The sequence below is a fragment of the Sinocyclocheilus anshuiensis genome, unplaced genomic scaffold (genome assembly GCF_001515605.1).
Source record: "Sinocyclocheilus anshuiensis isolate Anshui unplaced genomic scaffold, SAMN03320099.WGS_v1.1 scaffold477, whole genome shotgun sequence".
Classification (NCBI taxonomy): Eukaryota; Metazoa; Chordata; class Actinopteri; order Cypriniformes; family Cyprinidae; genus Sinocyclocheilus; species Sinocyclocheilus anshuiensis.
Window position 1 is genome coordinate 3,316,641 of NW_015536549.1, and position 27,182 is coordinate 3,343,822.

The following is a 27,182-nucleotide window of genomic DNA, read 5'->3' on the forward strand; positions in this document are numbered from 1 at the left end:
CACAAGAATACCAGCATGTTCACCTTCTCTGGTTTAAGAAGCGGTCTTTTACTTGACTTTCGCTTGAAAACCATCCATCGTTTCCTCAATATGCGCGCAGCTTCCCGGCGAGTAGGTATACTCTCTAAGCGCTGTTTCGTTATGCTTTCAGTTTCGTTTGCCGTTTGATGTTTCTCATATGCAACAGAAATTGCAGCGCTTATGAGTTGACCAACGCGGTGGTCGCGCCAGTGCGACCGCACACAAAATGTAGTCGCACAGGCAGAAAAAATGGTCGCAGTCTGGAGCCCTGCATATTAAAGTTCATAAGTGCACCGCTGCTTTGTTTACAACAGAAACCAAGGAAATGCTTTAAGCGCCACCTGCTGGCAGAGAGTGAATCTGCGTCTCATTCAGCTCTGCTGTTTCTGTTTCATGCAGATATTTTTTATGCATAGTTTCACAAAACTGAAGTCAAACCATTCTGTTTTTGCTTCAAATTTCGAAATTATACAATGTAATTTAGATTAAAAACTGCTCGTGTTGCATGTATGCAGCATCTTTGTTTGGACTGTGATTAAAATGCAGTGGTTGCCTCTAATTTTAAATGGAAAGAGCACAGACAAAGCCTTATTTTGTTTATATCAAGAGATTTTTTTTTTATTTGTGTTACTTATTTGATTTGGGGCTTGTTTTAAAAATTAAATTTAGTTTTGTTATTTACATTTACATTATATTTAAATTTTCCAATTTTCCAATTATCCAAGGCGACTAACAAATGAGGACAACAGAAGCAATCAAAACCAACAAAAGAGCAATAATTTCAAGTGCTATATTAGTATATTATTATAGTGTTATATTTCAATGTCACAAAGAAACATACAGTAGTTTGTCCAAGCAATAATAAAAGGACACATTCAGTTTATAATTTGTCTTAAATCTCATTTTGTAAAAAAAAACATCGTTAATCGAATCGAATCGTGAAATCAAAATCGTGAATCGAATCGAATCGTGAGTTGAGTGAATCGTTACATCCCTACACCTCGCTTTTCAGACCGATGAGCTTTGTAAAAATCTACGCGTTTCAGAAAGGAGGGGCATAGAGGAGAAACAATAATGTACATTATGTGGAAAATAATGTGTTTTTTGAACCTTAAACCGCATAAACACATTGCATTACACCAAATACACAAAATAATGTTCTTTTTAGCAACATCATATGACCCCTTTAATATATTTTAAAATGTAATTTATTCCTGTGATGGTAAAGCTACATTTTTTCAGCAGCCATTACTCTATATTTTTCAGTGTCACATAGTCCTGCAGCAATCATTTTAATATGCTGATGTGGTGCTTATTAATTATTTCTTATTATTACCAACACTGAAAACAGTTGCGTGAATTAATGTTTTTGTGGAAATCATGACATTTTTTCTTTGATGAATAGAATGTTCAAAAGAACATTTTTTAATAACAAATAAAACTTATTAATAACAATTATGTGAAAGTCAGTACTGTCACTTTTGATCAGTTTAATGCATCTTTGCATTAACTTATTAATAAAAAATAAAATAATCAACAAGCTACATCTGATGCATATTACAGAAAAAAAATGCTAAAAGAAATCCAGAGAGACACCAAAAGGCCATTTGTTCTCTCCAAGAGTAATGATCTCAATCAGACACTCCCGCAATGAAACTGTACAGCTCAGACAGCGTGCAACATGATTATTTATATTTATGAGTGAAAGAGGTCTTATCAGCAGCTAAAGAGATAATACAGAGGCTTGGCTCTGACACACACTCTTGATAAAGTATGCAAAGTACTGCTACCTTTGACACAAATATGCATACACACAAACAGCCAGCCACGTAGCCAAAGCAGACCCAGCAGGAGAAGAGTGATACCAAGAACAGACTCCATAGATAATACTGTGCTTGTGAATCTAATGAAGAGAAGAGTGCATGACTGTGATTCAACTGCCACAGAGACAACACAGGAATTTCAGAACAATACAACTTACGCAATCCCCACACAACAAAACAAATGTCCAGCAAATGTGTTACTAGGTAGACACCTGCTTAAAGGTGATAGATCTTCAGTTAAAATACTTTCTCCAAAACCACCTTACTATGCCGAGGCAACTAGAAGGTAGGCATGGGCCGATATGAGATTTTTGATGGTATGATAACCTTAAGCAAAAATATCACAGTTTCATGGTATCACGGTATTGTCGTTACAGCTCTAAAATGTGTTATTTTTAAATGACTGGGTAAAAAAAATAATAATTTTTTCCACTGAACACAATATATTTTGTTTTTGAGCAACATACAGAATATTAGGAACAGTAGAATTTGTTTATTTTTTCTTTGATTTGTTTCCTAAAAAGAAGAAAATAAAGACTGACATCTTTATTTAACCTAAGTCTGTAATTACAGTTATTTAATTTTAGTTATATAATTCATATACATATCATTTATATCATTTCATATAATTTAGTTATATAATTACACATACATCATTTGATTTAATAATAACCCAATTTGAAGCAAAAACATAATGTTCTGTTCTGACTAGCTTTGTGAAATTCTACTACATGCCTGAACGAAACAAACAGGAGCTCTGAATGAGATGCAGGTTCACTCTCTGACAGCAGGAGGTGCTTATGGAATACCAGATACAGCGTTCCCTTGGTTACCGCTCTAAACAAAGCAGCGCTGCGCTGAAACACTGCTTTAATGTGAACTATACAGAGACGAGATGAAAAGAAAATACCACGTAAACTTTTCTGAAGACAGACATTTTTTAAGAAACACATTCATATAAACCCCCAAATCAATATTGAAGATTTTCTTCCAATAGTTCGTGCATCATGAACAGTGAGCGATCTGCCTGCTACAGTATTTTTCTCTTTGCGTCCGTCTTCAGCGTCTCAGGCCTCTGTTAACGGGCATTTACAGACTTCATATTTTCACATAAATTAAATTTTGGAAAATGATTCATTGCAACGCAGTTTGTGCAAGTCCAGAACAGAGACGAGTTGCAATAAGACAAAAAACGTCCGGTTGCCGATCGCTTAAGTTCCAGGGGCAGCTCCTTAAGTTCGGCCGTCAAACACACACGTGACTGACCGCTTGCTCGCACCAACAGGAGGAGGAGGGTCCTGTTACTCTCTACACTGCACTCAACCTGAAGGGATTCTTACACTTTCAGTCTTTGAGGAGACATGAAAAACAGCGCATACCGCAGGAACGGTATAACGGAAAATATTAGTGGTTTTGAAACCGTGAAATTTTCAAATCGCGGTATACCTTGAAACTGGTAATCGGCCCATGCCTACTAGAAGGCATTTGTAGGATGATTTCTAGGAGTGTAAACAATGTGTCGCAATTAAAAAACTCTGCTGGTTGTTGTAGCATCCCAACAAGCCTAACACAGCAACAATGGAGCAACCAATGGCATCTGTTCGGCTGACCAGTGGAAGACAGAGGGAGCATTCACAAAAGCAGTTCACTGTAGAAATGACTTTTTAGGCTGGCACCACCCCACTGACTGCAGTCAGCCAGAGTTAGATGGATGAACTTCAGTTTACAGGAGCCAGTCCACTTTCCAATTTCCAAATACAGACTCAATGAGTGTATCCATTTTCAAAACAACGACACCATAACCAATTAAATATCTCATGCTATTAAGTTTTTCGTCAGTAGAAATTTGTCATAAAAATATTGATGATAACAGTGTCTACAGCAGACAGAAGAGCCCAAAATCTAAATGTAAAGAGCAACTTTTTACATTAAGCTGTAATCTAACGCTTCCTCCCCTTGTTGTCCTGTCACATCAAAATACCAACATATTTATTTATAACTGGTACTTGATTTGCATACTTCTCTCCTGATTCAGACAAGGTGGCTTCTTCCCTGGAGAAAGCAATATTATGGATAGAGTACTCGTATTTTAGCCAGAAGCAACGGTTTGAAGTTTAAAACATCTTAATGATGAAGCTTTTCACTTCACAAGACATTAATTGATGGACTGGAGTCATGTTATATTTTTATCAGCTGTTTGAACTCACATTCTGTTGGCACAAAGAAGAAACAAACTCATATACCTCTTTGATGGCCTCAGGGTGAGTCAATTTTGATTTTTTGTTTTTTTTTTATTAATTAATTAATACATTTTTTGGGTGAACTATCCATAAAAAAAAAAAAACCTAATTTCACAGTCACTTTAATAGACTATGGGAAGAAAACACTTATCCACACACATTTATCCATAGATTACAGCTTTGTTCTTTTGGCAGTAGATTTCCTACAGGTAATTTTCATATATTAGCCAAGTTAAGCCTTTTAGAACCCTGTCCCTGTGCAGCACTCACTGCAGCAAGCACGCCAGACTCTATACCACAAAAAGGCTATGCTGTGGTAAGATGTGTTATCTATCACATGTCAGTCATTCTAATTCGTACGATTTTATATTTTTCTAACAATTACCATTTGCAAACAAGGCTGGAGAATGCCAGAGCATAAAAGCACTGTTTCTGCTCAGAAAAAAAGCTAACTGAAAAACATTCCCTGGTGTGTACATTAAAAAAAAGCAACCACACAGTATCTCAAACAGTTCTCCGGACAGCACACTGCGAGGAAGGCTGGACTGAGGGTGTGACTGGTGTCAGAGTTTGTCTTTTGGCAGGGTGTCCGGCCTGTGTTAAGTATTGATTACTGTGGAATGCTGTCATGAGTTTGCTGCAGCACTGCAGTCCAATAAAAAGAGCCAGGCAGAGCAGGAGAGAGCACAGCAAGCAACCCCACTTAATGTTGCATGATTCATACTCCGCCTCTCAGGCCCAAACTTTGGCCATTTTCCTTTGCCCTGCTGTACTCTCCCACTCGTGTAAACCCCCCACTGGGGATCTGAGTATGTTCCTAACAGGAAACTGGGCAACAGATTGTCCCTTCCTGCTGAGATCAGCGAACAGGGACAGAGATGTGCTGCTTCCCCTACATCTGTGCTCATGTACCCTTTGGAAAACACTACCACTGGCAACGAGAAACTAACAAATTGACAAAAAACACTTTAAGTCTCGAGTTAATTACACCATAAACCATTGACGAAGAACCTTCTCACAACACCACCACAACAACGCAAGAGCAGCCAAAATCAGCGAGAGGTTTTCATGACAACACATTTGATTGTCTTCACAGGTCAAAGTGAGACTTTTGGCACATTTTAAGCCAACACATTGCCTGCTGCGAGCCCACAAACATGCATCATTCTGTTTCACTTTTACCATGTTAATATGACAATATTCAACTAAACTAGATGGATATAATTTTGTTTAGATATAACTAGCCAGAAAAACTCTTTCTCCAAAGATCTGCTGATACTGAGTTATTGCTGTTATGCAGTACACTTTCATGCTCCCATCAGATGTATTAAATATATTGCTTAATATAATAAACTCACAATTGGAAACCACATTAGTCAGTTTTCTTTTACCATAATATGACAATTACATGAAAATAGAAGCAAACTTGAAATAATTTCACTACTTTGTTCAAGAGCATACTAACGTTTAACATGAGAAAAAATTTATTTAAAATATTTCAGGTGTTTCTCCATTCTTTTCTCACTATAATCAAAGTATTCATCAAAATGTGTTCTTGCAACTAATTTCATAGTTTTTGTTTTCTGTGTTTTCAATTTCACTTTCTATGCTGTTAGTCTTTTGTAAGATCTCATTATTTCAGAAACACCAGTGATCAATTCTGTGATGTTTTGTGGTATTAGTTGCTTTGCCTCAATCCTTTGGACAAAATTACAGAGATTGGTGTAATAGTATTTGAACTTTAAATTCCTCACTGAGCAAAGATAAATTACAGCTTTTTGTTTTCATCCTGGTAGGAATTTTCATATTCCCTGTATTTCATATTCATATTCTGGCCATTGTGTAAATAATAAGGTTTCTTTAACCAAAGTTACATGACTGACTTTTGCTCATTTTGAAAACGAAAGCCAGTGCTGTAAGCCACATTTTTCAACTGCATATTGCCAGCATAAAGTGTGAACCATAGAAACAAGAGACACAAACAAAACGTGTTTGTCCAACAGATGCATTGAAGGAAACTGCGGTAATCTCGGGTAAACTTAATGCTGCAGTATATTCTTTGTATGCAGAATTTTCATATATATACAGTATGCTTATATTTTAAAACAACCCTAATTCACAAGTAGATCATGAGCATATGCTCGTTCATTTTACTGCAGTAAACGTGGCGAATGAAGTGATATAGTAAGGACGTGGGCGCTGTATTGCAATACCAAGCTAAAAGAAAACAGACACTCTTATGCATATTTATAACACATTGTAACCTATAATTAGGTGTGAACGCACCCAAAAAAGTGACGCTTACTATTTATGACCAGTGAAAGCTGTCAAAATAATAAATATTGCAATGACCGAAAATAAATACATAAAGCAAGCGGTTTATAACTCTACAGGGATATGACAGCTAAACAACAGCACGGTTTATCATCGTAAATATTCTGAAAGAGTTAAATACAGATAGAAGAAAAACACACAAAATAGTTTTAAAGTGCAGAATAGCGGACTGAAGTTTAGCGCAGCGTTAGCAGGCTAAGCTAATTGGCACAGCATTGCGGTTCAATGGAAGAAAACAATAGGAAAAAAAGTAACTCGCAAACCTGGCTAGCTTTGTAAAACTGTTTCTTTAAGCCCGCCACGGACATCTTCAAAGCGTAATCCTCTTTTCTGACGGAAAAAAAGACTTGTAAAGTAGGTTTTTATACTGACACAACAGTGTGACAAAAGTCAACGGTAGCTGAGTGAAATATAAAACCCAAGTCCTCAGATAAACGATAAACGACCCCGCTCCACAAAGAAAAAAAAATACTCCAAGTGGCTGCTGGGAAAGATTTTATAAAGCTATGTTTTTAAATGTTCTTCTGGTGGCTTTCTACTAAATTGTGACTTTAATACGGTTCACAGTGCAGCCACCGCATTTGCAAGTCTTGAGAAACTAGCGGTTTCCTGCGCAACGCAAGCACATTCCTAGCGCGAGCGGAGAAGGGACTGGAAGCGGGACAGCAGCGCCCGCTACCGCTCAGGAAATGAACCGCACCCACAGATTCTATTGACCAGATGATAGAGCCAGATGCCAATTTTAATGAAGCTCTATAAAAAGACTGCTAGTTTATTATTGTTACTAAATACTATGCTGAGATGATCTTGGCAGCGTGGTTTCTGAGCACAGCTTTTTGTCTTTGGAACTAAAGCTGTTAGATTAACAGCAATAACGGAACTACAACTATTATATAGCCTAGCCTATAGTATATAATTCTCTTATGCTCACCAAGGCTGCATTTATTTGATCACAAATACAGTAATATTGGAAAATATTATTACAATTTAAAATAAATGTTTTTAATTTTAATATATTTTAAAATGGCAAATAGTCTATATTTTTTATGTCAAAACTGAATTTTCATACATTTTTACAAATAAGTCTTATATGCTGATTTGGTGCTCAAACATTTATTACAGTTAAGCAGTTGTGTGGCTTAACATTTATTATTCTTCAATGAAAAGTTCAAAAGAATAGCATTCATTTAATATACATATTTTTAGTAACAATGTCTAAATAATTTTTGATCGATTTAATGCTTCTTTGTTAAATAAAAGTTTTATTAAAAAAATAATAAAAAATCTTACTAAGCCCAATACATTGAACAGTAGGCTATATAAATATATTTATTATCAAATAAATGAGCGCTACTGTTGTAACTTACCCATCTAGACACTTTTCTCCCCCCTCCCCTGTATCTACTGAAGAATAAAATATGGGAACTTTGGGGATTTCGGTCTTGCATTGCATTTTACTTTAAAATATGTCCTAATGAAAAAATACTTAAATAACTTAAATAAAAAATAATAATTCAGTAGCCACAAAACACTGAGTATAAAGTAAAAAGACCTTTATTACATTCTGGAATCCATGTGTGTAATTCTTATTGTACAATAATAACTCTTAATGGGTTTGTTTTATTCTCTGTATCCATAATACACCATAAATTATACTCCTTAAAATCTATAATATGATTTATTTGCTTAAAAATAAAGTTACAACTGAAACAACCACAGAAGGACCATGGCAAAGAATTAGGACTCTTGTAGGGGATTTTCTGCTTAAAAAAATGCTCTTTAAAAAAATAGGATTTTAATTCTTCAAGGCAAAGGCAAGGATGACACTACACGGGTGAAAAATGGTCCAGAAAAGGACAGAAATGAAGAAAGAAAATATCACAAACAAATAAAAAACACAACACTAGATTTAAAGATTAAATTCATCCTTATATATATCTATCTATATACCTTATAGTTTTGATCCTATTCATTTTTTTAAACAAGTCAAACTGAAAAAGTCCTCCAACAGCACTGATATAAGACGGGTAAAATTCTTTGATACTTCTGTGATTAACATTCACAAGAAGTTACCGTACACAGTGATTAAGGTTTAAGGTTTTCTATTTGGTGCAAGGTGTCTCGCTAGGCTAACTCAAGAAGACATTTTAGGACAGAGAACCCAGCTATCTCCCTGAGTGACTGAGTGTAGATGTAAACGCACACTTCCAGAACTACCCTCAAGGACAGGCCGGATGCTTGTGGCAGTTTGTAGGGCTGCGAATTACACTCCAAAAAAGACATCTTCTAAAACTCTAAATGGTTTTTACAAAGTATTTGCACTTTGTTACAATCTTTCTCCACCGTCACACGTCAATTTAAGTTAAGCTAATTGAGTAAAACAATAAAACGAAAAAGTGTAGACAGAATTTAGCAAGGGGGTGTTAAATTATCTGAGCTGGAGTGCTTATGAAATCCAAGGAGATCCTTGGCTTGTGAGGGCCGTCAATACTAAAAATGGAAAGACTGACTATTGCACAGGCAGACACTATGATACGGTGTTAAACACCCAGAAAATGTGTATTATACCAACCATATAAAATCTTACAAGAAAATATACAGTTAGGCACTGGTCCAGCAGTGCAAAAATAAAACGTCAGGAGAGCTTGTTAAGTTTATCTGTCAGGAAACTGGACGTTGATACTTATCAATCATTCAAAACATCTTTCATTCCCTGTAATATCACAAAGCTAGAACTGGGCACTGAAGGGTTTTGAAAAGCCCTCCTTTGGGCTTTAGTTTTTATTCTGGTTTCTGGGCCACTCCTGCATCTCCCCTGAGACCAATCCTCAGAAGAACGGAGGCTGCTTTCACACCGCGGACAGATAGTAGATCTTTCTCCTTTGGTTTGAACCGCAAAGTTTTGGAACATAAACTAACCAGTATTCCCTAACTCAGGGGGGTAGCTGATGGTTCTGTCAACCAATAGTTGTGCTATAAGTGAACACAAAGGGTAAATGGATGATGGGGAAAAAAATAATCACACAGCAACACAACACTGATCCCCACATCGGACACAATGCAAAGCATGAAGTATGGCCTGCGAATCCACTTATCCTCACAGCTGTAGAAACTGAATAGTCCAAGTTACAACATTTCTGTGGTGTCCTCATGACTGACGGTGAGCTCAGGTTGTCCGTTGTCTCTAAAAATATAAGGTTCCTTCCATCCACTTCCTTCCATGTTCTTTGCATTCTCCTGAGGCCTTGCTCCCAGCAGCTGTTTGAGTGGTTTGCTGCGCTTCAGAAAGTCTCGTAGTGGCATTGTCTTTTCGCCATCTAATGTGGGGCGACAGCAAAGACCCGCTCTTGCAAAGTCCTTTTTTTGTGGAATATTTAAGTGCTGTCCACCTGCATCTAAATCTAAAGCTTTCAAAATCTGCATGTCATGCCAATTCCAACTCCAGCCCAGAATTCAACTTCTTTGGTTGGGAAGTCTTTGAAAGGGCTTGAGAACATTCACTCTAAGGTGCAACTTTTTTATCTCTGCCTACATGCGCTATCTACAGGCTCTGTTTATAAATATATTCTCAAATACATCTATCGTTCTACATACATGTGGTTTCCGATCAAATGAGGATATCAAAATATCATCTAATATCTTTATCCAAGTGGCATTTGCATGGGAAAGGGTAATAAGGATGAGGTTTTCGTTAGTTTAGTTGCATCTTTTAAATTTATAAGCAAAAATAAAGAGCTCAAATGACAACATACCATGTGCACGTGTGGCATGTGCAGTGTGCTGTGCGTTAGTGTTGAGTCTGTTAAAGTGAAGCTGCTCATGTGGCGTTTACAACCTCAGGTGTGCATGCATTGGTCCCTTTAAACAGTTTCGCATGGATTCAAAACAGTTCGTCTACAGAAACCAAGCCTTAAAAACTTGTTTTACATATGGGGTAGGAATACATAATACATTCTATCTTAATCCTGAGGCTTTGCCGCATGTCAGTTGGGTTACATTCATAGTTCTCTTCCTAAGTGTACTCTGAAAATGGGAAGTATCCACTTTCCAAGCACTTCGAGTACTCTTTTTAATTAAATATACATCATTTACTCTGTTCGAGTCACTATATGTAGGTAGCATGAGTAATAGTAACCAGCACCTTAAATTACTGCTGATATTTAACAGCATCTTATAAGAAATGTGGGTCCTGTTCAAATAGAGTGAATCACTCCATAAGGAGGGAGGTTATAGATGGAGTCCTAAAGTGTAACGTGCAAGATTGTCAGTGTGTTGCTGGTTTTTCTCAAACACATATCCATCTACCTCCTCCTATTTCCATTCCCTGTCTTTCTTTAACTGTCTCTTCCTCTCTCTGTCTCTCATCAGAGCCAATATGACACTTCAATGAATGTTAGCCTTCAGTGGAGTCTGGGAAGGAGATCTCGCTGCAGAAAACCTCTCTGTAGAGAGCAGGGAAGTTGTAGGTCGTTTCTGGGTGAAGCAGACGGAAAATCTCCAGCTTATCAATATGGAGGTTGTAAATTGACTTCATCATGGGCAACTTGGACACCATCTATTGAGTCAATAAAAAAAGAAAAAGCAGTTATAACATTTTCTTACATAACTTGACTAAAAAATATGTATAATATTATATAACATGATTGATAAAATGATTAAATATTCCATATTCTAATGTAAATGTTCTTGTAATGAAAAGTTAATGCATTTGGGTCTTTTTAATTAATTTTAGGGAAAATAATAACACACTATGATTCAAAAGTTTGGGGTCTGTAATATTTTTGTCTCTTATGCTCTCATATGCTCACCAAGTTGCATTTATTTGATTTAAAAAATACAGTAAAAACGGCAATATATATATATTTTTTGGTAAACTTTTCAGCAGTCTTGAAACCGAAAACTTCTGTATAATTATAATTGTCTTTGCTGTCACTTTTGATCAATTTCATGCATCCTTATTGAATAAAATATTCCTTTCTTTTAACAACTTACTGACCCCAAACATTTGAACAGTAATTTGTAACAATTAAAAAATAATAAATAATGTGTTTCACCATACAAAGAATGCAAATAAATATTATTTATAAATAAAGAATTTGACACATTACATCTATTATTATGATATTGATATTAAAATGAAGCCTTCTCCATTATTCACTGACAAACAGGACATTTGTGTGGGTGAACTCTCGCGGCTCAGATCAACTCAGGAGGTTTGGATCAGTTTTTAGAATTCACACAAATTATAATAAAAACAGTTAAAATGTCAAATTGATCAAGTATGTGAACAGCATAAAAATCCGAATGGCATAAATATATTTATTAATCGCATGTGTTTATTTTGACAGCCCCGATTTTCTCACATTTAACAGCTGTGAGAGTGTGAACTTGTTTTTCATTCATTCTTAAGATTTTTTCCCAGTACCTTTGCCAGTTTCTCCTCAGGGGCACCGCTTTTATGAAGACAGTGTTGCAACGCAACATAGACCTTCTCCTGAAGTTTCTGCACCTTCTGAGCATCTGTCAACCAAGGTCGGTCTGTGAAATAAATTAGTGGAAGAGTAAACTCTAATGTCTGGCTATGTATCTTCTGGAAAGACTGTAAGAGTTAAAGATTACTTTAAACTAATGTTCTAGTAAAACCACCTGGAGACAGAAGCACAGTGGTGGTAAACAGAGCCATCTCCTCTTCAGACAGCTGTAACCGACTCAGGGTTTTAGCCATCTCAAACACAGCACCCACCAGATCATCACAACCTACAGACAGGAAAAACACAGGAAACGCATTTAAAAAATAATAGAGCAAAATTGACCAAGAGCTGTAAAAATGTCACAACATTGTAATTTGCCCCACAAAACACGAAAAGGTAAACCCAGCCAACTTGACCAATCTTTCAATTGACCTGGAAATATTTTAAGTGACCTATTTTCCATTTAAATTAATGTTTGTTTAGGTCTATATAAAGAGTAACGGTGACTTATGTGATTTTACAGCTCTTGGTGTACCATTGCTCAGGTTAATTGCATACTAGTACCCAACATGCCCTTTGAAATGCCACAGGGTGATAAATTATGTGAAAGGTCTAAGGAAGAGACTCACCGAGAGCTTTAAAGAGTTGCGGGCTTGCGAACTTTCCATCGAACAACAGTGTGTTGTTGATGGGGTTGTAGGCCCGACACATTCGGATCAACAGCACGTCCAGGCAGCCTGGATGGGGAGCACCACATAGAAGATGAACATAGGAAAGGCAGGAAAGAGGGAGGCAGAGGGAAGAAATAGGCAAACGAATGCTCCACGATGCACACATACACACAGGAAAACAAAAAACAATTAGGATTTAATTGCACAAATTACAAAATGTTTTCAAATTGAGGATTCATTAAAACAGTCATCATTTTCACAATCAAATAGTGATGTCAACATTCAATCGAATGGCAATGATGGTTGTTTTAAAGAGAGAGAGAAAAAAGACAGAAGTGTTTTTTGTTTTCATTTAAATAACAAATCGGGTAAAAGGCACACCACACAATGCACAAAGGGAGGACACAAGCAGGGGGAAAAAGGGTGAGAGAAAACAACAACAGAGCCATTTTCAGAACACAGTTGAGAAATGAAGAATACCTACGGTTTAAACTCGAATATACAACTATCATGCCATAAATAAGTATGCTGTATTAGAAGGGTTAACCAGAAATATAAACTGGGCACTTAAGTGTATTTACTGCAGGTATTCACTAATGTGGATAACAGATAACTGAGTTGATGCTGACCTGCTTTGAGAAGGATAATCTGGTCATTTTGACACAAGTCCAGGAATCCAGAGATGCGCTTGGCAAACTCCACCACATACTGGATGGCGTTCGTGATGTACACTGCACACTGCTGCCACATCATCTCTGTGGACTTGGATAAAGCAATACATTTTAGACTCTTCCACCCATATTCTGATTATTTGCAATTATGATGTGCATTTGATGTACTTTTTAATCTATTTTTAATTAGGCTCTTAAAAAATTAGAACAGGAACGATTGTATTCTGTATAATTCATTAAAATGGAATGTAAGGTTGGGCAATTGCTTGGATCACAACATACATATGGTACATGCTGTTACACCCTGTGGTACCTTGTTTTGGTAGACACGTATCTCCTCAGGTGTGTAGAGCGTCCAAGCAAATCTTTTCAGTTCTTCTGTGCTGTACTGACTTGTCTCGATGTGGGATTTTACCACATTCTGTGTAATCCGTTCTAAAGGAAACATACATTTATACAATATGACCACACACAACATCATAAAGTTTATATAGACTACGGAAGCATGTCACTGAGATACATGGCAGATATACGTTTTTTATTTTTTATTTAGTGGATTCAGTCGATACTGGATATTTAATGATACATGTTCATTTTCAAATTGCTCGCTTAAACACACAAAAAAAATTATAACACTGGTAAATGGAATTTTTAGCATGTAAAACAATTTTTTTATTTATTTAGAGAAAATGCATAATTTTTAATACAAACAAATAATTAATAATAGACATATTCAATAATATTCATAAACTACTGTTTAAAAGTTTTGGGGTTAGTCAGTTTTTCTTTTTGGAAAGAAAATAATACTATTATTCAGCAAGGACACATTAAATTGATCAAAAGTAACAGCAAAGACATTTATAATGTTACAAAATAAACAAATGCTTTTCTTTATGGTTTTCACAAAAATATTAAGCAAAACTGTTTTCAACAATAATAAATGTTTCTTGATCACCAAGTCAGTAAATTGGAATGATTTCTAAGGATCATGTGAATCTGAAGACTGTTGTAATGGCTGCTGAAACTTCAGCTTTGCAGAATAAAACTGTAATAACAGTTCACAGAATTACCGTTTTACTATATTTTTTATCAAATAAATGCAGCCTTGGTGAGATTAAAAGACTTCTTTCAGAAATATAAAAAAAATCTTACCAACCCCAATCTTATGGACGGTAGTGCATACTGGTACATATTATATTATATATACAGTAATATAATCTAATATGCATACATTCCCATTATCACAGTATACTAACCGATTTCCATCAAGGAACAGCCTTCAGGTGGGTTAAGTAATGAGCGAGTGTAAAGTCCCATCTCATGCAGGGTCTGGTACTCGTGTTTGATGTGTGTCGTGTCACTAAACTCCTGTCTGTTCGGCTCAGGAGAACTCTGGGAGGACGAACTGCTCCCACCGCTTCCTCCCAACAGCTCTAGGCTGCAGTAGTCAGCAGCTTCCTCCGGTGTGAGCGGCAGATCTAAGAAGAGACCGTCTGGCAGCGTGGTTATGTCATCCAGGTCACTTAGTGTGGTGCTGGAGCCCCGGCTGTAGGCCCGGCTGTGGACGTTCTCCCCCACCTCGTCACCAGCATGGCCGGGTACACCATTGCCTAAACCCCCTGCCCACTCCTGGGACTGCTGGTGCTTCTGAACCTCGGCATAGAGGCTGTCACGCTGCTTTTTTGACATGCGTCCAAACTTCACCGCTGCAGAGAAAAGGAGGGTGTGGAAAGAAAGATGAAAGTTACATTTGATTGTTGATAAGAACTGAAAAGCAAACTAAAAAACATGGAACGGGCCAACATCATACCACACAGGGGAGATCAAAACTGAAAATACATTCATGCCTGGCTGTGTTTCTTCGGCCAGTGGCTATATGAAGTCCTAACATTCACACTGAGACCACAGCTGTGTTTAATAGGACACAAGGAGATGTAAAATTAGACTCACCATCACGGCTCATGCCCAGTGCCAGACACTTCTGCAGGCGGCAGTGCTGGCAGCGGTTGCGATTGGTTCGGTCAATAAGGCAGTTCCTCTGCCTGGAGCAGGAGTATATTGCATTGTTCTGCTGACTTCGGCGGAAGAAGCCCTTGATGAATGAAAATGTGAAAAAAAGAAAGCTGAGGTCAACAAGTGGCCCCATTTCCATTTCCTCTGTGTTCGTCAATCAAGGTTAAATCCTGAATTAACTCTAAAACCTCACTGTTTTCATGGTATCAAAATCTCAAGGACTAGCTGTATGGGTTCAGACACCAGTGCAATCATATGATCATTTATTAATACCATGTGCAATCCATGATGGTTTGAAAAAATGGTAATGTGGAGTAATGTGGTTCAATACAAATAGCATGTCTTTTGGCAAAGACTTTCGGGCAGAGTCTGAAACGTCAGATCAGATCTGGCACACATTGCATGTCTTGTGGTCAAATACAAGCTGACTGAGATTTCTCACTCGTCAGAGAGCCAATCAAATAAAGGGGTTGAATTGTTTACCGTTTCAGGGAACAGCCTGAAGACGTCATCAGGGTGTAACTACAAGGTACTCTAACTTTCTTGCAAGTCTTGTATACTTTAATGCTGTTTATTCTAGTTTTTTATCTGAAGAAAAGGGAACATTTTGGGAAAACATTTTGACACAAACCTTTAAACTTCTATGAAAATTCTATAATCATTTACTCACCCTCATGTTGTTACAAAGCTGTATGATGTTCTTTTTCTGCAGAAAACAATGTTTTTAAAAAGTCTCAGTGTTTTTGTCCATACAATAAATAGGGGTTCCAAGTTTTGGACCCATTTGACTTTCACTGTATGGACAAACAGTGAAACATTCGTCAAAATATCTTCATTTGCACTACACAGAAAAACAGAACAACATTCAAGTTTGGAATGACATGAGGGTGAGTAAATGATTATAAAATTGTCATTTTGGGGTGATCTATCCCTTTTAACCTTGAGCAGAATTGAAGATGAATTGATTGAAAGGATGCTCACTTACCTTGCAGCCTTCACAAGTGATCACCCCATAGTGGATGCCCGATGACTTGTCCCCGCAAATCTTGCATGGGATTACTTCGATTTGTGCTAAGAGAGAGAGAAGTGGAACATGAAACATTAGCTAAAGTTTGACACACTTATCCAGCACCTCCCATACACAGCCTATAGAAAAGTCCTGACTCACAGCACACAAAGCATTGAAAGCCATCCGCTACTTACAGTTCTAAAGTGAGCTACATCTGCAGTGCTCTTTGTTTGACCCACTGATCTTTGAGCAATCATAAAAGTCTATAGGCTGGCACAGAGCCCGAAGGTCTGGTCTTACTCTCACAGAGACGTGGAAACTTTGCTAGTGTCATATTCCTTCAACAGCAATAATACACAGCTAATGCATAACGACAGGGGTTTAGCGCTACAGCTCATATTCAAAGACTCAAGGTTTTGACCCACTCAGGATGACATAATAACACAAGTCCTTGGACCACAGGATCAAAAACAGCTTTATAAACAAAGCTCGCTCTCTGCTTGGCACAGTTGAGCTGGAATTAAGCGGATTGTGATGCTCTGTATGGGAATTATAAACAGCTGCAGGTTCATGAATAGAACCTTTGAGTGCAAAGATTTCCTCAGAACCAAACAACAGTATACACACTTACATTTGCACAAGTAAGTCCTCTATATCCCATTTAAACAAGCTGTTCTTTCAAGCAGAAGTGCTATCCTTGAATAGCAAGGCAATATCATTTTTCTTGAGGGGCCTATGGTTAGGAAGTTTCACCTATTGCAGATGAGCCAAATGGCACAGGATGGATCCCAATAAAGGTTATTTCCAGGGAACATGGTCCTCTCAGGTGATGTGGATGTAGGAAATGTCATTCGTGTTTTGTGCAATGACGCAATATCTTAAGTAACGGCTAATGCGTAAATAACGGATTATTAATGTGTCGTGACAGGGAACCGGCCCTCCAGAGATAATGACAGCGGGGCAAAAAAAAAAGAGGGAACAAGAGACAAGTTTGCTTGATGTTTCCAGAAGCTAGGTTGATAAACACAATCTGCTAAAGCACTTTTCAAAGCATTGAGAAAGAAAATAACATTTATTCCATAATGCAATAAGTCAGTGAAATTACTAAATGGAACATATTCTGTCTTTTTTCACTGTCATTCCTTCTACCCCATTCTGATCCCCCGGCACCCACCCTCCCCGTGTTATATAACTGCTGTCTGGCTACATTCCACGAACACACTCATTCAGAGGAGATCACCCTAGCAACGCTGTGACGAGCATTGCTCCATCCCGCCCCTCCCACCTTCCCATTGGCTCGTGACAGTGTGGCTTTGATTCTGACTCGTCCGCTCACATGCCACTCACCTGCGTAGCACAGTCAGGCTATGTGGCTGAGCTGTTCTACTGACACACTTTCCTACTGAGCCGAGGGAGGCGCTTGTGCGGTAGCCTCGCAAGCGCTGTAATCTGATTACATTTTTTTTTCCTTCTACTTGGCATGTTTAAGGTGGAACCGCAAAAATCAAAGACTATTATATTATCAGGAAAACATATCATTTCAGTTTCAAACAAATCCAAGGCCTCTATAAGTGACTCTGGATACATTTTTTAATCAGAGACACATGATCAAGAGGTGCATTTTATGTAATGTCATGGGAGTGATATATGACTTTTGCACATTTGAAATGTCTACAGTACACTCATTAAGGGCTCTGTAACTTACCCTGCCCTCAACATGTGGCAGCCTGTCAAGAATTTGAGCACAGTCCCAGCTGTCTCGTAGCGCTCACATAAAACTATTTTTAAGTTTTGACTGCTGTGCATGGAGGTTGGAGACTGAATTTTATAAAAGCTTTGGTTTTACCATGCTATGTGTCAGTTAAACAAAACCTTTCATATTGTGAATATCACAGCAAAATGTCAGGTAAAAGCAAACTGCACTGACTACATGGCAGTATGACTCACCAAACAGTAATGGCAAGACACATTACAGGTTTTTGGCATAGTATCAATGAATTATGGTAAATTCATCAATGAAAAATAGGAATAAATATATCACTGACTAAAACTTTGAGGTCAAAAGGGCTGAAAGAATTACCAAGATGTCTTACAGTCAGGAACCTCTGATATTTAGGCTGATGTATAAAAGACAAAAATATCCCTTTAGCACGTAAAAAAAAAAAGTTTAATTAGTTAATACATCTTTTACATCTTTTAATTAGTTAATACAAGCCATTATTCGTAACATATCAAGCCAATCTCCTACAAACACTCAGTCAAATCAAAAGTATAGCAAACAGCTCTTGATTGATTAACCGATTCGAGCGCTGCTGTTGAAGCCGGAGGCAAATGCTGTCAGACTGCCGAAAACTAATTAAGAGGAGATTTATTAGAGTGCTATGTTTATCGGGCAAGCTGGGGTTAGTAAGCTAGCTCTTCTTATCTCCTCTCTCTAGGCCACTCTATGTCAGTTAGTAAGTCCATCAAACCCCAGTCAGCAGTTTCACAGAGTGATGCTGGGAAAAACCCAACACAAATTCAGAGACTTTGCCCTTTTATCTCACATAATCAAACAACTTTGTTCAGCAACGTCCAAAGGTCACATTTACCTTGCATTTGCATAGCACAGTGTATAACTAACCTAACTTGTATGAGATTTGGGTGTGCACTGTGTAGTTCATATTAGAGCCAATTTTGGAGTCTGCTGTGTCCTCACCAGCAAGTTTGCTTTGAATTACACAAACAGGGTTCAATTTGCATCCGATTACTTTTACTTGAGATTTCAACTGTAATGATTTTTCCTCTCCCACATCACTTAAAAGTGACCTACCTAAGTAAACTGAGATGGTGGAATGACACCGCAAGACTCTCTTTAAATATGTACAGAGGGATTGAGTAATTCTTCGGTATAAGTAACACCACCAAGCTGGAAAACCTTGAGCTGATAGGGAGTGTAAGGTGACAATTGATGGGCATTAATTATCTCGATGCCTGCTGGGATTAGGAAACAATAAAAGTTTCTACAAATACATGCATACAGTAATTTTTCCCATCTTGTGGTTTTATATGTTGAATCTAGAATTTAAAAAAATATCCTGGTTGAAAGAAGATTGATTTTTAGATAAATTTGTATAAAAAACTAAAAATACTAAAAATATGAAAATTGTTTCGTCTCATCATTATTAATGATTCATGAAGGAAAAATGTAAAAAAAAAAAAAAGAAAAAAAAAGTGAGAGTTAAGCTTCACATTACAAAAAGGCTGGGTTTAAGACACATCAACTAAAAAATCCATAAGAATACACCTTAGGTGTGTAACAATTATAATGTATTTATTGTTAAGAAATACTCTGGAAAAAAAAAACTGAAGATCTTGAACTGTTGTTGAAAAAGAAGATTTTAATCTCTCACAGTTCAAATGTTCTGGTCACATTCTCCCACTGCCTGGGCTTAAGTTGTGGTTTAAATGAATGGAAACTACATTGGCAGGTGTCAAAGTGCCACTGCATTAAGCTGCTCAGCATTCATTTATAGACGGCTCATTGCTTAAGTCTTTAAAGCCATGGTGGCTTATAGTCTAGAGCTCTCGGCAAGTCAGCATACAGAAAAGTGCCTTTCCTCGGGATCATGGACAAAGTCAAATGAAATATACTGAATATCCAATGCTCATTTAATTACATTTTTCAATGGCTCTGCTTCTGCTTCCATGGCTCTGCTACTGCTTCTACTGGTAGTGTAGACTCTGTTTAGCACATGCGATGCATTTCAGTGATGAAACTCTTACAAAAGTCTGCAACATTCAGTGGAAAAAGCATAAACATAGCAACTAAATGAAAAAATATAACATTGTGATTATATAAACAGTTAATATAAAACTGAAATCAAAGGCAACTAAGCTCGACTGAGCACATGTTACGCCTTTGCACCAAAGGAGGCGCTGTTTCCATTATAAAGAATTTCAGGTTTAACGTTGCTTTGCCAACACGCTGTTGCTGAGATGCAGCACTGGGTATTCAAATAAGATGCCAATAAGGAAAACAATAAACCGATATTAAAACTGACCAATTCTCTTCCTGATCTCACAGTGTTGTAATAAACTGTGTAATCCTCAATGACAGAAATAGGTCAATGGAGCAGATAGACTCTGTCACACCGGCGGCCATGCTGAGACTGAAGAACAACAACACGCAGAGCGCTGCAGATACACCCCCACTCCTTGTGCCACAACAGCTCACACAGCCTACTGACATGCTGAGATTCTCCCCTCAACTTATTGATAAGCTTTATCACGATAAAGACACAAACATTCAGCAGAGCTCAAGTTCAACATGGCGACTAAGGGCTTATACATACGTGACCAAAGGCATATCAACTTTGCGCAAGACCATAATACAGTATTTGAACTTTCCATGAAGTAAACAAAGTTCAAATGACAGCACCCTGTGATTATTACACTTTAAGCATTTTTAAACATGTTTGATTCTTACATAATGGGCTTGGCTTAGTGGCAGTTAACAGTAACTACAGTTAGAGGAGTGTTGCCAAATATCGCAAGATTTTTTTTTTTTTTCAAAATAAGCAAACAATGTAGAAAAGAGTTGATTTAACTTATTTATTCTAGCAAAATATATAAAACGTCTAAATTGTAACTTGCTGCAAGGTACGTCATTTCAATAATTATATCCCCTTAAAAATAATTAAAATGTTTCACATATACAACTATCTTAATAAATAGATCTCTCACGCGCACACCTTTTGGCTAAAATGCGTATTTACATATTTACATGCGCGACTATGTTCTGACAAAAACGCCACAACATAGACCAATCATATTTATAAGAGACTTAAAACAATCCCCACTTGCTTATTAAAAGCGGACATGGCAACTCGTAAGACGTTTCCTACATGACGCTCATCGCTTCCCTTTCACGTTTACAAGCGAAGGAACAAAACAGAACTATGCAAAGTTGATCATTTCCGTGTACTGGTTATTTTCTGTAAATGTCTTAGTGACGAAAAGCTATCAAATAGTAAAGAAACACATATGTTACAAACAACCAAACAGTTATTTTTTTATATATATTTTTGCGCGCTTTACTTCGGTTTAGACTTTGCGCAGTTCGTGAAACATCAAAGCAAACCCATTCACGATTACCGCTGTCAAAGTGACAGTTTTGTTTCCATTATTAGACAATATTATTGTTTATATAAATGCATTTTTTTCATTGAACTTACCTCTCATTTTGATGCTATATTATCTGCGAACGATAATATAACTCCAGCACATCTGAACTGCGCCGAAAGTTAAACTCAGGTAAATTTCTGAAAACTCCAAAACAGAGCTATTGTAAGAAAATAACTACTAAAACTCGTAAGTTATTGCACTGCCTACTCGCTCTTCTCATCCGGTTGTTCAGAGTAAATTCCGCTCCATCATAGGCTTTTTTTCCTGCGTAAATGCTATGCAATAAAACGATGCCCTCTTCTCTTTCCCTCTCTCTGCGTCTGTGCTTCTCTGTAGTCTAACCTACTTTCGGCGCGTGGACTCTCACATGATCCAGCTCCACGCGCACTCGCACTCGGCCACGCGCTTTAAGGATGATCCGTTTGCCAGAGCTCGAGCGCGCGTGGGAAAGTGTGGCAGTGTGTCACCACAACAGAACAGATTCGTGGGAATCTTTCGCGGTTCCTGCGGCTGCGATTGTTTGCGATTACAGCACAGCGCCCGTTGAAAAAAAAAATCACAGTATTCTTATCCTTCCTCATAAAACCAAATGTGCTTGACTGCTACCGAGGCTCTTTCAACACAGTTGTACCTAGTGATAAATAGTCAAGTAATTAAAAATAGTGTGAAAAGGCCAGAGAAAGTGTAGATCTGTAGATAAATGTTTTATAGGTTTAAAACAGACCAGACCAGCAGAAGGTTATCATATAAGTGCCCGTGTAGTTCTTTCTTCCATACAGTCAGTAAAAACAGTTGAAGACCATTTTTAAAAGGCATCTAACAGTACTATTGTGTGCTTTTAGGTGGTTTTGATTAAATGAGACATTGCATAAAGCTTTACAATATTTTAGCAAATCTGCACATATCAGTTATGTGTGGATTATACCAGGTTAGCCAAATGGAAATCAAATCTATTAATCAATTACCTTTATTCTTTTAGCATCCAATTTTATTCAGAGAAACATGCAAATGAGAAAAAAAGCAATGCACAGCAATTAATCCAAGACAGAACTCAATATAAGTATCTTTGCCATATAGCAACGTTTTAATAAAATCTCAAATAGCCTAGAAGAAGAAATGATGTGCAAAAATGTTTAGATAAGTGATGTTACTAATTAAATCTGGTCTTGTTCTATTCAAAAAGCATTTGATCATAATCACTGCAAAAATGCAGTGTTTAATGTTGACAAAGGGGACAACATTGAAATAAGAAACATGGACACTCCTACAAATGAAGGGTCCAAAAGGAGACTGCCATAGAAACACCATTTTTGGGTTCCCCAAAGAACCTTTCTGTGAACAATTCTTAAAAGAATCATTTTTTTTTCTTAGTGTAAGTAACATTTTAAGAATCCTTTTCCACTATAAAGAACATTTTATGCAATGGAAAGGTTCTATGGATGTTAAGAGGTTTTTCATGGAACTATAGAAGAACTTTTATTTTTAAGAGTATGGCAAATATAAACACAAGTTTTTAAATACAAATATGCCAAATATCTTCTTTTATATCTTGAATCAGAAACTCATCTGAAGTTGGATAAATGCATAATGTTGACATATGCATATTGAGCTCTTATCCTCTAGATACACCAGAACAGGTTGTGTGTGAGTTCTGAACAAATATTTTTGAATGGCATAAAAACACTTCTCACATCTCAAAGAGCATTATCAAAAAATAAATCACATTTCTGTGAACATCTTGTGTGTATAGGTGAGGGTGACTGAGAGTTGAAGCAAAGTTTGAGAGAAGGCAGGGAGACTGAGTTCATTTCAGGATGCTACTAACAATGACTAATTATGTGGGATGAAATAACAGGACGTGCGAAAGTGTGCGGAAGATAGAAAGGATATGATGTAACCAGGGAGACTCCATTATGAAATGAGGAGAGAAGAGATTATGGTAAGTAGGTTAGTAGAACAGCGGAAATGCACAGAAGCTGACAGAAAGCTTTTTTCACTCCCTCCTGCATGGCCACTCCTTCTTCTCAGCCTCTGCTTTCTTTCGTTCTAATCTCTCTTAACTCTCTTTTTCTAGACTTATGCCCCTTTATTTTGAATGACACTGTTGTCCCTATCACCATGAACTATTTAGATTCCTTCAGACTCTATCTCTGTCTCGTTTCACATTTTTTACGCTAACGTAACGTTTTAGAGAATGGGGGGAAATCAGCCTTTGCAACAATGTTTGTGCAGCGTTGTCAAAACAGACCTCCTTGGGGTAAATATATGAACGTTTCCGCTCCAGAAGCATTGCTTCCCTTTTTATTATTCTTCTGTTTAGATGTATCTTCCTGTTTCAGAGTCTGTTCCTCACCTTCCTGCAGTCTTGAATTGCATATTTTCATTCAAAAGCAGCCCCTTTTTTGTCTTTTTTCTCTATGTGACACACACACACACACGCAATCACTGACCTCCTGACCATCAGTCTTATATAACCACAGTCTCTTAAATTAGAGCTTGCTCGCTCAGAGAATAGAGCAAAACAGGAGGGAGGCCACCAGTATGGAGGCACACGGAGAGACAGTGAATGAAGCATCGTTTATATTAAATGTCTGCTAGAAAACATGACAAGAAAGTTATCGTAAAGTGAGATTAGAAGTGCATTATGATCTAATGGTGAATGCATTTCAGGTGGAGTAACAGTGGATGAGGTTATGGAGGAATATATTAAACAATCAGTGCTAGTGTGTTTGGCAGTTGATCAAATGTTGGTTTTCAGAAGGGATTATTGTGAATCCAGCTCTCATCAGCGTAATCCCCTCACCACTCCTCTTCGTTATCTGTTTAATCCGCTGACTCCTCCTCTTTCACAGGCTGGATAATCCGTCTCTTTCTCTGCGCGAGGGTGTAATCCAGTTTTACCCTGCCCATCCTCTCCACCATCTTTCTCTTCTCCTTTCATCTTCTGTTTCTTTCTCCTCTCCTCCCTTCTGCAGCTCCCCTAATCTTCACCCAGGCTAAAAAATACCCCTTTAAAATCCCTATTACTTCAATTACATTATATAAACTACATTATATTGTACTATAGGAAAGAATGTTCCTGAATGAATCCTTCGGTCCTAGGAGACTTTCAGAATTGTAGTCAGTGTTTATTCCAAACCGTCGTCTCGGGCCTGTTAAAATTTCCTTCGCATACCGTTGCTCATGGTTTCCATGGTCTGCCTCATCCCAGATGGCTGGAATTGCGTCGTCTGTACGTTTTTGTTTTGTTTTGTTTAGCAGCTAAACACATAAAGCCACGAGTCTCTGTTGACTCATCTCTAATTATCGAGAATATTACAAAGAGATGATTAGCTCATTGCTCATCCTCCATATACAATGGATCATTTGGATCATTTTCATACTTTTCTTGAGTGTCTCAAATGAAACTAATGAGCAACATCATATAATCATCTTAATCTCAGGCTGTTCCTGCAGGGCATCCTCAGTATCATTAAAAAATGTCAGATGACGCTACTTGAAAATAAATGAGTGACTTGCATGCCAGTGTTGTGCGGATTACGGTTCTGGACCAAATAAACATATATTACTCATGCAAGTAAACACAAGCTGCCCAAATGATTTCTTAAGGGACAGACAGTCACAGATGGCATGCTTGCCAGTGGATATACAATACGTCAACAGCTATAACGTTACCATGAAACAACAAAATTAAGTTAAAGATGGTGAAGAAAATCTTCTGTATAAAATGGTATATATATAATGGTATAAAAAATGGTGGTTTATGAATTGTATAAACAAATTATACAATGACTCACAGGGGTCAAATATATAGTTTAGGATAACTTTTATTCAGCAAGGATGCACCAACTTTAGCAAAAGTGACAGTAAAATTATTTTTAAAAGATTTTTGTTTCAAATAAACACTGTTCTGCTTTTTACTTTGTTTTTTTAATTTTTTTATTAAGATGCACAACTGTTTTCAACGTTAATAATAATAAGAAATGTTTTTTGAGCACCAAATCAGCATATTAGAAACATTTCTGAAGGATCATGTGACACTGAAGACTGGAGTGATGGCTGCTCAAATTTCAGCTTTACCATCACAGGAATAGATTACATTTTAAAACATTAAAATAGCAAACAATTTGTAATAATATTTTACAATATCACTATTTTTACTGTATTTTTTATCAAATAAATGCAGCCTTGCAGAGCATATGAGACTTCTTTCAAAATACTTTTTTTTTTCAAAATCTTACTGACCCCAAACTTTTGAATTGTATGTATATTGTTTTAGAAAAAAAATCAATAATCAAAATCACCCTCCTTCTCACTTATTCTTCTGTCTAATGGTACCACATCTCTTCTCCTGTTCTTTTCCTGTGTTTCAACCAAACACTCACGTCTATCTCAGATACCAAGTTACTTCCTCCAGCAAGTTAATAGACCTGTTGTCTATAGCTCTCGTGACAGCTGATAACTTTTATCACCTGCTATCTGACATGTAAAAAAAAAATGCCGTTGTTATAGCAGTTCCCGAAAATGCTGCACGAAAAAGGTCTTTGAAATCATCAGTGTTATCAAGAGATTGACACACAGATGCTACTAAGCCTGGCTGTTTACCCAGAAAGTCACACCCTCAATATGAAGTTTATCTTTGCTTTTCTATGAACAATGCCAATTGAACAAAGGGCAAATATAATGCTGACAAATACACGTACTCACGTGTCATGAAAATGCAGTGAAATTTCAAATAAACAACCTTTCAGAAGTGATTACATTATTGGTTCATTTTGCATTTGAACCTTTTGTAAAATATGAAACGATCAATTTATTATATCTCCTCGTAAGCAAAGTCTATAGTACCCTATACCAAAGCTCATGTTGTTCTACTTTAACAAGACACAAGCGTTGCAACAGCTTGTTATCTGAACAATCATGGGCAGTGGGCACACGGCGCTCGTTAACATGACGACCAATTTTTGTTTATCTATTACGAATCAGCACAATCTTAAAAATAAAGGTGCTTCACGATGCCATAGAAGAACCTTTTTGTCTAAATGGTTCCATAAAGAACCTTTAACATCTGAAGAACCTTTCTGTTTCACAAAAGTTTCTTTGTGGCGAAAGAAGGTTCTTCAGATTATAAAAAGGTAAGAAAGAGATGCTTCTTTAAAGAACCTTTGACTGAATGGTTCTTTCTGGAACCAAAGATAGTTCCTCTATGGCATCGCTGTGAAGAACCTTTTGAAGCACCTTTATTTTTAAGAATGCATGGCACCCACCCAGTGTCCACCATGACTGACCTACTTTTGAAAATCACACTCACACATACAAACGCCACGCCACTCCACAAGAAATACACACACTTACAATGACTCACACCTCTTCCACTCATTTGTTGACTGCAGCTGCAACGCTGGACAGACAGACTACCATTCAAGATTAATACCGTACTATATATATATATATATATATATATATATTCTGTATATATATACAGTATATATATATATATATATATATATATATACCATACACTGCCTTTCAAAAGTTTGGGATCAGTTAGACTTTTAATTGAGTCTCTTGTGCTCATCAAGGCTGTATTTATTTGATCAAAAATACGGAAAAACTATAATAATATTGGATATAATTTCAATTTCTAATATTGGTTTTCTGTTTTAATATACTTTAAAATATAATTAATTTCTGTGATCAAAGCTGAATTTTCAACATCATTACTCCAGTCTTCAGTGTCACATGATCCTTCAGAAATCATTC

At 37.1% G+C, this 27,182-nt stretch overlaps 2 protein-coding genes across 5 annotated transcripts in view; both read right to left on the reverse strand.

Moving 5' to 3' along the window:
* LOC107700047 (endophilin-A2-like) overlaps positions 1–7,048 on the reverse strand; it is a 22,230-nt gene extending 15,182 nt beyond the window's left edge. For all 3 annotated transcript variants that reach the window (XM_016501570.1, XM_016501563.1, XM_016501559.1), the window contains exon 1: positions 6,682–7,048. In XM_016501570.1, the coding sequence (XP_016357056.1) occupies positions 6,682–6,726 (45 nt within the window). In that variant the 5' untranslated portion in view covers positions 6,727–7,048. The remainder of the gene's footprint in view (positions 1–6,681) is intronic.
* A 1,342-nt stretch (positions 7,049–8,390) lies between these two features.
* The window catches only part of LOC107700069 (nuclear receptor ROR-beta-like), a 29,516-nt gene continuing 10,724 nt past the window's right edge, over positions 8,391–27,182 (reverse strand). Inside the window, exons 2-12 of one of the 2 annotated variants that reach the window (XM_016501582.1) lie at positions 21,470–21,779; positions 16,230–16,315; positions 15,915–15,950; positions 15,182–15,323; positions 14,488–14,937; positions 13,545–13,666; positions 13,190–13,322; positions 12,519–12,626; positions 12,065–12,175; positions 11,844–11,956; positions 8,391–10,973 (exon numbers count right to left, since the gene is read on the reverse strand). In XM_016501582.1, coding sequence (XP_016357068.1) covers positions 10,812–10,973; positions 11,844–11,956; positions 12,065–12,175; positions 12,519–12,626; positions 13,190–13,322; positions 13,545–13,666; positions 14,488–14,937; positions 15,182–15,323; positions 15,915–15,950; positions 16,230–16,315; positions 21,470–21,476 — 1,470 coding nt within the window. In that variant the 5' untranslated portion in view covers positions 21,477–21,779 and the 3' untranslated portion in view covers positions 8,391–10,811. Of the gene's footprint in view, positions 10,974–11,843; positions 11,957–12,064; positions 12,176–12,518; positions 12,627–13,189; positions 13,323–13,544; positions 13,667–14,487; positions 14,938–15,181; positions 15,324–15,914; positions 15,951–16,229; positions 16,362–21,469; positions 21,780–27,182 lie in introns of those variants that run through there. The other variant, XM_016501591.1, reaches the window with a different exon arrangement.